The following is a 14,003-nucleotide window of genomic DNA, read 5'->3' as shown; positions in this document are numbered from 1 at the left end:
TCCCCTGACAGCCCGTGGATCTGAGTTCACGGACACTGTGCCCATCACTGTCACCACCACAAACACGGACGCTCTCAGTCCTACCTATCACATGAGGAAACAGAGCTTAGAGAAGTTGGGTAGAATAATTCGTCCCAGGGCCATTTGACTTGGAAGCTGACAAGTTAATGCCTGAGACTGAAGAGAGGCATTTTCAAAACAGTTTCGTTCCTCAGGCCTCATTAACCCATCCCCTGAGGCCAGTCTGTTGCCAAGGTTCTGGGTGGCCTGTTAGTATGTAATGTCACCGCCACGGTTTGCATTCATACCGCCCTGATCTGTGGATTTAAAGATGACTTTCATATTATAATAGTTCCACCTATTGAGTGTCTACTGCACGCCAGGAGCTTTGCATGTGTTTTCTCCAGTTCTCTCAAACCCGGAAGGTTTCTCATACTTGGTGGAGCTGGTCCTGCCTGGAGGTGATGAGCAGCTGGCTTCCCAGCCTAGTCCTCAGAACGGTGCCATTGACGAGGTCGTCGTAAAAAGAGACGCTGACGTTCGTGAGGTGGTGCTCGATGTCGCGCCCAGACAGGCTCTATAGAAAAAAAAAGCAGACAAATAGTCTTTTTTTGTTTTTGTTTTTCGAGACAGGGTTTCTCTGTGGCTTTGGAGCCTGTCCTGGAACTAGCTCTGTAGACCAGGCTGGTCTCGAACTCCCAGAGATCCGCCTGCCTCTGCCTCCCGAGTGCTGGGATTAAAGGCGTGCGCCACCGTCGCCCGGCCAGACAAATAGTCTTAGTTCTGAGCGATGGCTGGAAATGGGGAAATGGCACATTTTTCTCAGGGGTCCTCCCTAAGGCTCACATGTCACTAGCACATAGAAAGTCATCTTCACTCTCTACAGCGAGTCACCTGGAGGGGTTCAGAGCAGGCCTGGAGCCAGACAGAGGTGGCGCTCTTTAGTGATGTGATTGGGCAGTGCCTGGAGCTCATAGCCCGCTGGTTGGCCGCTGGGGGGGGGTGTGTTTGAACAAGTCCACTTCTCCTCTTTTGACCACATCATGAGAAGATAGGTGTGTTGGACTCATTGCACCAGGGCCCGATTCCTCTTCCTTCCCTGGATCCTTGCCTCTGGAATTTTATTTCCTTTCCTGACTTTGGGTTCAGCCTTGTGACCTGTTGGCTGGTGTCTCGTTAGCAAACATGACCAGAGGACTGACCGGCACCAGCAATCGTAGGTTTGCACGCAGCACCCTTGCCCCCTGCTTGTTTCTGAGAACCTGCAGGGCAGAGCCGCCAACTGGCCAGCCCGGGCTGCAGACTGCGGAGATGGGGAGTAACAGCTGCTCATCATTGTGTGTGCTGATGGGGTACGGTGCCCCTCTGTATCTGGGGTGGGGATTGTTTCTTTGCTCAGACAGGGTCCTGTACCATCACTCCCCAGTAAATGAGACATGCGCTCTCGTGTGCTGGAGTGATTTGTGATACACGGTGGTGGTGACACGACACATTCCGTCTAAAAGTACAGGCACCACGAACACCACTCACCTTATTTCCCATGAGACCACTGTTCTGAGGCACGAACAGGGTACCACGGATGGACAGGTCAGTGAGGTGTTTCAGAAATGCCTGGCCTCGGGCTGAGCTGTTGGAATAAGCCAGCACCTCCTGGGGAGCAGAGGGAAGGGGTCAGATGGCCACCATGGTGTGTGGGAGTTGGGTTGGCTGGGGGAGCTGGGGGGACACAGTGCCTCTGGGCTAAAGGCTGGCTTCCTTCGTGCTTCCTCTCGCTGGCCTTTGGGAGGGCGTTAGGATGGCTTTCCCTCTTCTCAGAAATCTGCCTAAGATGCGCTGTCCTGCTCCACTCTGTGGGGCACAAGTTCCCACCCAGTCCTGCAGAGCAGCATCTGGCTCCATTCTGAGTGCAGAAGCAGGGCGGTGCTGCATCCCACACGTGCGCAAAGACACTGCCGTCTGCCTGGAGCCGTGGGGGCATGGGCTGATAAACAGCTCATTCACACACGAGAGAACTGCCTGTGAACTTATTCCACATCCCAGACGGATGAAGATGCAGCCTCCTCACCCCTAAAAGGAGGGACACCGAACACCGGTCCTCGCTCACTTGTCGTCCAACCATCTGTCATGGTGCGTGGGTCTCATGATCGATGGCAGAGAACCCCAGACTGTTCTAGGACCTCAGCTCAGCATAGTCACCGCTGCTGGCAGAGGGCCGTTTAGTTGCAGTTCAGCCAGACGTGCCCAACCCTGAGCCTCACCTGCCCTGAGCCCCTAGGCTGTCCTCCAGACTCTGTCATGGGGTTCTTTGAATATCTAACCACTTGGGGTGACTGGGCATTGAGTCAGTCCTCTTCCATATGGCCTCTTTGAGGGTGTGGCCTCTTTAACCGTTTTATAGCCATTCTGTCACCTGTGTATGTATGTGTGTATGCTACTGTGTGAGGGACACTAGATGGCCCGAGAGTTAGTGGGAGTAATCGATAGTGGAATCAAAGAACCAGTGGTTGCCAGTGGTCATTTTATCAAGGACACAGAGGATTACAGGGTAAATTGCAGCCAATAAAGGTGACAGAGCTTGTGAATTTACTGTTAATGAATTCTGATGCTGTGAAAAGACAAAAATGTGTCCATTTGCTTCAGATATAATGTGCTCAAGGTATAAGAAATAGTTATGCTATTTTTTTTTCGTTTGATCAGTTTCTTAAACTGTGCAAGTTGCAACCACAGGCAATACCTGTGTTGCCCTGATGAACCCAGAAGTTTCCACGTGCTCACAGTGTCAAAATATCAAGTCATTTACAGGTCGCGACCACCCCATGAGGTTGCTATGGCGCCCCTCCTCCCATGAGGCCTGTCTCTCAGTCTCAGCTGTGGGCTTTGGCTTCTCTCAAGGTCTCACGTCATCATCAGTTGCTTGCAGGCAAGTCTCCCTGCTGGAGTGGAGCCAAAGAGATGGGATACATACTGCCAGGAAGTCTGTGAGCGAGGACAAGGACATGAGGACCTGCAGCATGTTCCCACTGCACGAGAAGCCGTCGCCCACATAGCCTGCCTTGCAGGTGCAGTTCACATCTGTAAGGGAGGGGCACAGGGGCCATGCCAGTGAGGTGAGGCCTGGGCCACCCTGCACTGCTGGGGACCGGCTGGCCAGTGAGGTGAGGCCTGGGCCACCCTGCACTGCTGGGGACCGGCTGGCCAGTGAGCTGAGGCCTGGGCCACCCTCCTCTCCTGGGGACTAGCTGACCAGTGAGGTGAGGCCTAGGCCACCCTCCTCTCCTGGGGACTGGCTGGCCAGGCAGAGGTGAGGCCTGGGCCACCCTGTACTGCTGGGGACTGGCTGGCCAGGCAGAGGTGAGGCCTGGGCCACCCTGCACTGCTGGGGACTGGCTGGCCAGGCAGAGGTGAGGCCTGGGCCACCCTGCACTGCTGGGGACCGGCTGGCCAGGCAGAGGTGCTCAGGGACAATGACCTTTCATCCGGTAACAGAAGACATCCCATGTTTCACTCCTGTTGGGCCTGTTTCCGTAGTCCACTATCCCCACCACGTTTGAACCACACTTCTGAGAGGCGTAGGTCGTGGGGTAGGCAACCCGCCCACTCTCCAGCCAGCCGGCTGAGCAGAGGTGATAGCTGGCCTGCAGAGACGGGGGGATGACTGGGTTAGTTATGACGTCTCGTTTGCTGTGGAGTCATCTGGGCAATTCTGACCCTACCCAGACTGCAAACCATTGCCTGGAATACAGTAGGGCCACTAAACTCTTGTCCATCGGGCTACCGGGTGAATGACCGTGACACTGTTTCTCTAGGTGTCCAGGCTTTCATGCTCACTATTCTCTTGAGAAGGAGTTCACCACCAGCCATCCACCCCAGGTCAAATTCTTCTGCTTGTAAATGGTCAAAACTCTTAACTGATGGCAGAATTCTATCATTATCACCACCACCATCACCGTCATCACCCCGTGTGGCTGTAATTGTAAAACACTTATCAAAGGATTAAGAAGATTGCGGCATGGGGTGATAGTGTTCACCCCCAGAACCACAGCTCATCTAACAATGATCAGTGGGGTCCAGAAGGCTCCCCAAACAATATGGTGGTTACTCTTGGCTGTCTCCCAGAGCCCTCAGCTGAGACTGTTGCTGAAGACTCTGCACTTTGGACAGAGGACTTGGAAGGCTCCAGCTGGAGCTGCTGCAGCCTTCCTTCCTGAGCTCTGGCTCCTACAGTGTTGAAGGTGCTATGCGAGCTGCCCAACAGTCCTCCCTGCTATGAAGCTTACAAACCCAACAATTAGCACGGCAAGGTCCCTCCCGGGCAGAGATGCACGTCTGTCTCGGAGGTAACCAGCAGCCACCTAATTGGACTTTAGCTGCTCGCTAGGGGGGATTCACTGCCTGGTGCTGCAAACTTAGGTACCTGTGGCTGCTGAGGCGGTGCGCACTAGAGGAGAGGGCACTACAGCCATTATCCTAAGCCAGTGTTAATTCCTAACTGCTTGTCCTTGTGCTCACAGGTAAGTGCAGCTCTCGCCCCTGACTACAGGAGCTTCTTTTTACAGATGGAGCCGATCACAGAGATCTACAACTGGTCAAAACGCAGACAACATGTGACTGCGGGGTGCCCAGCATCTGCAACACAACTCCTGTACCTGAGGCTGAGTGGAAAGGGGGGCAGGAAGACTCTGAGGAGCCAGAGGAGCAGGGCACCCTGAGAGTTAAGTCTTCTGTATATGACAGGGAACATACAGCAATATGGCTGCCCAGACAAGACACGCATGATGGTAACACCAGTTAACACAACAACGTGAAGGAAAGATTTCCACAAGGCCCATCCCGCAGTGAAGAGCCACAGGCGGGTAATGGCTTCTGGGAGAGGAAGAATCAGTTTTCTCCAGGGATGAGATCCCTGATAGGTTTCCCAGTCCCATATGGTCATCCCTAAACAAGTACACATAGGAACAACACAAATGGACTCAGCAGAGTGTGCACGTGTGTGCGTGTGCATGTGTGTATGTGTGCATGTGTGTGTTAAAGAAGAGGTCATGAAATTGAGAAAGGGTGTGGGAAACATGGGAAGAGCTCTGGTGGGGAGGAAAGGGTGAATACGATGTAAATGTGGTATTTATCTATGAAGTTCTCAAAAAATATTTTAAAAAGATGACTGAGGCAAAACAAAACAAGTTGCTCAAAGTCAGCTCTTCAGAGATTCAAATGCACTCAGTTCATCCCAGATCTCTCAGTAACCTAAAGTTGAGCTCCTTCTGCATTCCACACAACCATAGTCCTGTGTACACACACACACACACACACACACACACACACACACACACACACAGAGAGAGAGAGAGAGAGAGAGAGAGAGAGAGAGAGAGAGAGAGAGAGAGAGAGACAGAGCTTCTGTGTGCTAGAGGCTGAGAGCAGCCTGACCAGAGAGTGCTGTTCCTCCTGCTGGGGTGGAAGCCTGCAGACCCAGCCCTTCTTTGACTAGTTCCCCAGGACCCTAACTGTTTTGTTGGTTCACGGATGCCCTGCCCAGGCTGTGGCTACTAGCCTTCCTGGCGTCCAGCTATGGCGTCAGCAGTTCACTCTGCCTCCTGGATGAACCACCTCTGGGTGACACTGGATATCATATTTAACCTTTCTGAGCCCCAGTTTCTCTATGTGTGAACAGAAGGACACCAATTCCAGGGATGCGGTAAGAATGCCAACACGTCACCCAACACAGTACTGGACACACGGTAGATGCCTGGCTTTAGACATGATGGGCTCTCACCATTGCTATGGGAGTCTCCCGTGCTGACCTCCAAGGAGTCAGTCACTGTTGGGAGCAGTGAGACCCCAGATCCTGAATTTCTTGTTTTCCCTTGATCTGAGTGCCTACAGCTGCTCTGAGCACGAGATCTTCAGGAGTTCCTGATGGCAGGAGAGTGGTTTCTGGTGGGTTTGGCTGGGGAGTGGCTATCAGTTAAGGATCCCTATATGAGCTGTCCCTGGACACAATAAAGGGGGCATCCTTGGGGAATTCAAGGATGACCCGTGTCGCTGTCTCTCTGTCTGTGTGTGTCTGTGTATTTTAACCTCCAGCCCCCTTGCCTGAAGCTCGCAAACTGGGGTCTAGCACACCAGCTTTCCAGGAGGCTGCTGGCACACCCTCCCTGTTTTGCTCTGCCTGAAGTATCTGCTTAACTGGGAACCCACCTTCTGGGCATAGGAGAGCTGGTTGTAGGTGGCCATGGATGCGGCTTCGTTGGCACAGGCCTCTTTGGCTTTGTCAAAGGTCAGTTTGTACTGGCCCAGTGGGGAGCGCAGATGGAATACCCCAACAGTTGTGTCTAGAACAGGAGGGAGATTGCGCAGTCAGTCCACTGAGCTGGCAAGGGATTCAGACAAAAGACTTAGAAAGACTTCAAGGTAGATGCTAGCTGTAGCTCAGGATGCTCTGGGAAGCCGTTTCTCCCAACTATATATAGCACAGGGTACCCTGGGAAGCCACTTCCCCTTCAAGTTATGCTGAGGTAAGTCAGCCGAAATATTTATTCTTTTTAATCATACAAACAGGGCTGGAGAGATGCACTGGCCACTTTTTCAGAGCAGTGCCCACACAGCTGTGGTGGCATTCCATCTGTATGTTAATAAGTAAAGCTTGCCTGAAGATCAGAGAGTAAAACAGCCCCACTGGTCAGCCTTGCTTACAGACCAGGCAGTGGTGACACACACCTTAAATCCTAGTAATCACACTAGTTGCTATAGATACTGGGGAGTGCATGTTTTTAATCCCAGTGATGCACACCTTTAATTCCAGTCCAAGAGAGAGTTATAAGACGGGAGGAGACAGCTCTCAGACACAGTCTCTCTGAGATTCCTGGAGGCAGGATTGCCATTTAGGACTGAGGTAGAGGTAAGAGCCAGTGGCTGGTGTTTTTCCTTCTGACCTTCGGGTTGAACCCCAATTTCTCTGAGTTTTTATGAATTGTGCTTCACACAGTGGCTCACAACAGTTTGTAACTACAGTCCCAGGAGATCAAACGCCCCCTTCTGGCTTCTGCAGGCACTACACACACACTAAACAGTGGCGACCACCTCTCCATTCCCCTCACCTAGGACAGCCCTCTCACTGTCTAGTTTTCTCTAGCACACTGCCTCCCCTGTCTTCTCTAGGTTTGACCAGTGCCAGCACCTGCTGGGTCTCCACTGTAGTCCCAAGCTCTGGAAAATATCTCTCAGCTCACCTAGACAGACCTCTTCTCTGTCTGAAAAAAATCTGTTTTTCTTTTTATGATTGTTATTGTTGTTGTTCATTTTTTTTTTTTGAGACAGGGTCTCATTATGTAGTCCTGCCTGACCTGGAAGTTTCTACAAAGACCAGGCTGACCTCAAACTCACAGAAAGCTATCTACCTCTGCCTCCTGAATGCTGGGATTAAAGGCGTGTATTCTCATGCCTACCTCTCTGCTTAAAAAATTGTGATACATGTATAACATAAAATTTGTTTTTGACTTTTTTTTTTCTTCAAAAACAGGGTTTCTCTGTAGCTTTGGAGCCTGTCCTGGAACTCACTCTGTAGACCAGGCTGGCCTCGAACTCACAGAGATCCGCCTGCCTCTGTCTCCCCAGTGATGGAACTAAAGGCATGCGCCATTACTGCCTGGCTTGGCAGTTTTAAGTGTACAACTTTTACCTGTACACTGTTGGGCAAACATCACTCTTATCCATTCACAGTCCATTTCTGTAATCCCAGCAAAGCCTCTGCTAACAGCCGCTCCCCTCTGTCCCCCTTCTTCCTGGGGGAGCCACTCTTCTGAAATTCTTCCCCCCATGAACCTCCCTGGCTTAGGTTTCTCAGATAGCTGACTCATAGGATGGCTGTCTTTCTGTGTCTGGATGATGTCCCTTGAGTTCTAGCCTTCAAGGTCCAGTTGTGAGTCGACTCTCCTGCCTCAGGGGGTCTTGGATAATGTGTGGACTCTTTGGTTTTTGTTTTATTTCATCTTTCTTTTGTCCCCTGCACACATCCCTCACCCAAGCCTGAGGAGAAAGGTGCATTGGGCAAGTGCCCAGCCACACTGACCCTGGAAGTGGAGGTCTGCACAGTTAGCGTCTGGGTGGCACTGCCCGTTGTCCTGTAAGCAGCGGTCCAGCGGTAGCTTTTCGGGCTCACAGTCCACTCCGTCCCCCACATAGTGACTCTTACATTCACACTTGTGCCTGCCCTGAGGAGAGAGGGGGGAACAGATGAAGAAGCCCCCAGGATCCCACCTACGAGAGGACACCCATCCAGCCTAGGATCCCACTATGAGAGGACACCCATCCAGCCTAGGATCCCACTATGAGAGGACACCCATCGAGCCCAGAAGTGGTTGGCAAAGAGCAATGTGCTAGGCCCTATGCCAGTAGAATAAAGGTCTTGCTCTGTGCAGGCTCATGACGAAAGGCCGCCATCATTCTTGGCATAAATGCTGCTTTCTCAGAGAGCCCCTCCCTCCCTAGCATCCTGTAGGAAGCAACTCTTGACCTTTATTCCAACACATGGGCCCCATCTCGGCTTGTGGCCTTTCTCACGCTGTGCCAGGGTTGTGTACTGACACTAAGTGCCACCCTTTTTCTCTGCTTGTGCACATGTTCCTGGAATGGAGAGATGCCACCAGTTCCTCATGTTGTGGTGACCCCAACCATAAGGTTATTTCATTGCTACTAATGTTGCTGTTGTTATGAATCATAACGTAAATATTGATTTGCAGGACATCTGAAATGTAACCCGCAGAGGGATTGTGACCCACAGGTTGAGAACCTCTGCTCTATAGCCCGTTAGCTTCCCTTAGCCTGAGTGTTTCCGTCAGCTGTATGGAAGCTTCTGAGTGACATTGGTACACTCTATTAACTAAACAATAGACTTTATGGGGATTTCACCGAATTTGACGCTAATGTCCTCTTCTGCTGAGGGTACAAAATGGCACCCACACTGACTTTTACTAGAGAGAGACCAAGGTGGGAAGACAGTGTAGCAGAGGCCAGGTAGCTGGGGACACCAGGGCCCAGATGTCCCCGGGGAAGGGTGACTCACTCACAGGGCCAGTCATCCTGCAGGTGGCATGCTCATGACATCCACCGTTGACGCCATCTGCACAGGGGTCGATCTCCGTACAGATGTAGCCGTCCCCCTGGTAGCCCTTCCTGCAGCTGCAGGAGACTCGCGTGCCCTGTTGAGAGCACTTGGCAGCCTTTGCACAGCCCCCGTTGTTCTGTTTGCAGAAATCCACAGCTGCCAGAGAAAGCGCAGAGGTTTCATGTGCCACTGTCCGTGCCCTCAGAGGCCTTTACCTCGTGTGTGCGCGTCTCTGGTCTCCCTGGTCTGGGAGCTCGCTGCTAGCTCGTATATGACTCTGGACAGGCTTGTCACATTCTCATAGGACAGTTCTGATAGTAAGTTTCAGAATGCATTCGGGGTTTTGATGCTAGAACTCCGTCCTCCCTCCCCCCTCTCCCCCTCTTGTGTTTGTGTCCGTGTCCTGGCTAATTTGACACAGCCTAGAGTCATTTGAGGGATTCTCAGTTAATGGGTTGTTCAGATCCAGATTAGACTGACCCATGCCCATGTCTGTAAGGGATCGTCTAGATTATGATGACTAGAGGAAGACCCAGCATAGCCCACTGTGGGCACACTCCTGGCCACTGTGGAGTGACACTCGGATGCTGGTGAGACTCAGTGTGCCGAGCACACTCCTGGCCACTGTGGAGTGATGGTGTGGATGCTGGTGAGACTCGGCTGCAGCGTGCCTGCCTAGCACTGAAAGGCTCTGGGTCCATTCCCACTGACAGGACAACTGGGGCCAGAGGATGCGTGGTCTCCAGTCTTAACTCTTTAATCCTAATGCTGTAATCGGTTTCTGAAACTCTGAAGCAAGACCGACTACTTTTTGAGTTAGAAAAATACTATAAAGGACAGGATACCTTGTTTTGCAAAGCAATTTAAAATTTTAAAACCATGGCTTGGGAGGCAGGCAGGGCAGCTGTGAGCAAATTATTGATGATGTCAAGTCCTAAAGAGGACAGGTATTGTTGCAGAGGCCCCAGCAGACAGGAGAAGAGTCCATGGAGCCCAGCGGTGGCCACACTCCGCTCCTCTCCTGTGCTGGCTACTGGCCCCAGGGATGCAAAGAGGACTCACCTGTGCACGTGATTCCGTCACCTTCATAATTCAGGTTACACACACACGTGTTGTTCTCCATACATGTGGCATGCACAGAACAAGGAGGTATGCAGACCGGAAACACAACTGCAAAGAAAGAGGCCGCCCTTCACCCTGCACCCCACTGTACAGCATCAGCTTCCCCTATGCAGCTTTCCCGGGGCTCTTTTCAGACATTTCACAGATGGCGGGAAGATGGGGATGATTAGCTGAGGACCTGACTACCCCAGAGATTCTGAGCTATGTCTGCCAAGCAGTTCAGATTATGATGCACAGGTTGCCTTAGAGGCAACCATTTGAGCTTTATTCCTCCAAACTTGCAAACAGAGAAGAACCTGCACAATAGACTCTTTCGCCCTAAGAACTTGGGATGCCAGAGAAGGTTAAATTGGAACAGAAATTTCACTGTCTTCCAAGGGCACCATTGAGCTGGGGGAGACGTGTGGCACACTGGTGATGGGATGGGGGCATCCCGAAGATGAGGGGCAGGGAGGGTGGGCAGGGGTGGAAGTAGTGGAAGTACAGTCGGCCATACTGTTGGAGCTGCTGAAGCCCTCAGAAGAGCTCAGTGATGCCCTCTGACTCCGGCATTTAGGCAGAATGAGTGGCCTTCACATCTTAGGCCTTTTAGAACACAGAGACTTCAGTTTCTTAAAACAAAAAAGCACGGATCAAGATGATGATGATGGTGCTGATGACCACAATGCTAGTGGAAGTGACTGCATTAGATATGGCTGATACAAACACAGGAGCTTAAGAGTCACCCAGCAACCCTTCCCTTGCACAGGGAGCAGTATGTTCGAGCAAGGTGAGGGCAGGCTGTCCAAGGCCATTCATGCAGCAAGTAGGGGAATCAGGGCCCACGTCCTGGTCTCAGGAGTCCAAAGACTGAGTTGTCCTGAGACCACTTGATTTCTGTCATCACGCACCTGGGCCTGAGTTCCACCATAACGAGCCATTCTCACTACATGGCTTTTAGATTGGAGTAAAATCTTTTCACCAAGTATTTTCTGAACCAGTAATCTCCTGAGGTCCAGGCCACAGTTAAAACTACTGTTTACAGGTAAAGTGGGAACACCCACAGGTGGTGAAGTGGGAACACCCACAGGTGGTGAAGTAGGAACAACCACGGGTGAAGTGGGAGCACCGAAGGGTGAAGTGGGAGCACCCACAGGTGAGGGGGGAGCACACACAGGTGAAGTGGGATCACCCATGGGCGAAGCGGGAGCACCCATAGGTGATGTGGGAGTACCCACACTGGCATTTTCTCAGCTACCACTCAATTCCAACCTCACTTGCACTCCCTCAAGAGGGTCCCCTGTAGCCAGGGGCTGCACCGGCTGGCCACTCCCTCAACAGACCTGTGAGAGTGTCACAGAAGCGGCCTGTCCACCCTGCTTCACAGAAGCACTGTCCAGAGCCGGTGATTCCCTCGTCACACTGTCCATGCTCTGAGCAGCCACAGGCTGTAAGAGAAACCAGGGTGTCCAGAGTTAGTGAGCTGCAGCGATGTCTGCTCAGCCCCACTGCTTTCCTGCCTCTGGGCATCGGCAGTGTGCATCCTCTACCGTAGACATTGTTTTCCCCACTTCCAAAAATAACACAGGCCAGGCTCTGCTATGCAGTGGGAGCCCAGGGAAGGCCCCTGTTCTCACAGGCCTTACAGAGGCCTTACAGCCCCCAAATGTATGATGATAAATGTCCCTAATGCTGTCCTCACAGAAGCAGAGTGCCACGGGCTCGTCACCCAACAGAGGGAAGTGACAGCTGCACTGGGGGCTTCCTGCTTATCTAAGAAGAAAATTTAAAACCACGCACAGTTCTGCTTACCACCTTAGTATGGCTGTGCCAGCCCAAGTCCTCTGGGGCTGCAGCTGCGTCAGCCCCCCCCCCCCCCACAGGTGGCCCTGTCTCTGCACTTGCTCCCCTACAGCGCATACTCCATAGGGCAGTTAGAGCCGCTCTCTCCAGTCTGTTCCCAACAGTTCTCGGGTTCCAGCCTCTCACTGGGCGCTGTCACACTTAGAATAGTCGCTGAGTCATGTCCTCTGGTCTAGAGTTTCCTGTGTGCCCTGGCTCCAGGTGACTCTCAGGCTTTGTCTCCTCCCGCCCTTCCCCTTCCCCTTCCCCACCTACTCTTACTCTTTCTCGCAGGCCAGGCCCACTGGGGATGGATACTAGGACTACCTACAAGGAGGGAAAAAGCACACAGGACAGGTAGATGGGAGGAAGGGAAAGTCATGGACGAGGGCAGGGAACCTACAGCTACAAACAGGCTAGCACAGCAAGTGGCCACATACGCTGACAGTCTGGCCCAAATCTCCCTGGCCAGCACAGCTCGCAGGCTGTCCCGTTGAAGCCGGTGTTGCACTGGCACTGTCCTGTGGTCGAGTACAGATGGCTGCAGACACCCCGGTTATTACACGGTGTATCCGGTCCTCCGGGGCAGGCTGGAAGAAGATGAGACAGCGGTGACTACATAGTCTCCTGGTCCAGGGCAGTGCTGCGCTGCCGTAAACACACTGTCGGTTCTGACATCTTCTCGTGGTCCTAGGGTCAGTGCACACACAGGACAGGCACTGGCTTCTGGGACCCGAGTCTCATGTGTCTGATGTGATTCTGCCTTGGCACGGTCATGGGCTGAACTGCATGCTGCAATGGGGATCAGGAGACCTGGCTTTGAGTAGATCTGGGCCAAGTCATGAACCCACTCTAAGCCTTAGTGTTTTGTCACTCTGAATGATGGTGGTGACGGTGCCAATGACAGGGATACCTTGTAGCTTGCCCTACACCACATCATTTCTGAGAGGATCAGATGGCAACATAATCCACCATATAAACAAACTGAAAATAAAAAACACATGATCATCTCATTAGACGCTGAAAGAGCTTTCAACAAAATATAACAGCCCTTCGTGATAAAGGTCTTGGAGAGAGCAGGGATACAAGGAACATACCTAAACATAATAAAGGCAATATACAGGAAGCCAACATCAAACTAAATGGAGAGAAACTCATGGTGATTCCACTACAATTAGGAACAAGACAAGGTTGTCACTCTCTCCATATCTATTCAATATAGCTCTTGAGGTCCTAGCTAGAGCAATAAGACAACAAAAGGAGATCAAGGGGAGACAAATTGGAAAAGAAGAAGTCAAACTCTCACCATTTGCTGATGATATGATAGTTTACATAATTGACCCCCAAAATTCTACCAAGGAACTTCTACAACTCATAAACACTTTCAGTAATGCAGCAGGATACAAGATTAACTAAGAAAAAACAATCAGTAGCCCTCGTTTAAACAGATAATAAATGAGCTGAGAAAGAAATAAGAGAAACATCACCCTTCACAAAAGCCACAAATAGCATAAAATATCTCAGAGTAACTCTAACCAAACAAGTGGAAGTCAAGAACAAATAATCCAATAAAACAATGGAGTACAAACCTAAACAGAAAACTCACAATAGAGGAATTTAAAATGGCTGAAAGACACTTAAGGAAATGCTCAACATCCTTAGTCATCAGAGAAATGCAAATCAAAACAACTCTGAGATTCCATCTTACACCTGTAAGAATGGCCAAGATCAAAAACACTGATGACAACTTAAGCTGGAGAGGTTGTGGGGTAAAGGGAACACTTCTGTATTGCTGGTGGGAATGCAAACTGGTACAGACTCTTTGGATATCAGTATGGTGATTTCTTAGAAAATTAGGAAACAACCTACCTCAAGACCCAGAAATACCACTTTTGGGTATATACCCAAAGGATGCTCAATCATACCACAAGGACATGTGCTCAACTATGTTCATAGCAGC

The 14,003-nt window shown here is 51.3% G+C and overlaps 1 protein-coding gene across 1 annotated transcript in view; it reads right to left on the bottom strand.

Moving 5' to 3' along the window:
* The window catches only part of Stab2 (stabilin 2), a 135,463-nt gene that overhangs the window by 7,412 nt on the left and 114,048 nt on the right, over positions 1 to 14,003 (bottom strand). The window contains exons 56-65 of the mRNA XM_050145546.1: positions 12,484 to 12,633; positions 11,545 to 11,649; positions 10,163 to 10,270; positions 9,063 to 9,256; positions 8,066 to 8,207; positions 6,196 to 6,329; positions 3,470 to 3,635; positions 2,966 to 3,072; positions 1,531 to 1,650; positions 437 to 577 (exon numbers count right to left, since the gene is read on the bottom strand). Coding sequence (XP_050001503.1) covers positions 437 to 577; positions 1,531 to 1,650; positions 2,966 to 3,072; positions 3,470 to 3,635; positions 6,196 to 6,329; positions 8,066 to 8,207; positions 9,063 to 9,256; positions 10,163 to 10,270; positions 11,545 to 11,649; positions 12,484 to 12,633 — 1,367 coding nt within the window. The remainder of the gene's footprint in view (positions 1 to 436; positions 578 to 1,530; positions 1,651 to 2,965; positions 3,073 to 3,469; positions 3,636 to 6,195; positions 6,330 to 8,065; positions 8,208 to 9,062; positions 9,257 to 10,162; positions 10,271 to 11,544; positions 11,650 to 12,483; positions 12,634 to 14,003) is intronic.

This window comes from Alexandromys fortis, unplaced genomic scaffold (assembly GCF_014885135.2).
Source record: "Alexandromys fortis isolate MF-2015 unplaced genomic scaffold, M_Fortis_MF-2015_v1.1 scaffold_50, whole genome shotgun sequence".
Taxonomy (NCBI): Eukaryota; Metazoa; Chordata; class Mammalia; order Rodentia; family Cricetidae; genus Alexandromys; species Alexandromys fortis.
The sequence above is the reverse complement of the archived record's forward strand: the minus strand, read 5'-3'. Positions and strand labels throughout refer to the sequence as shown.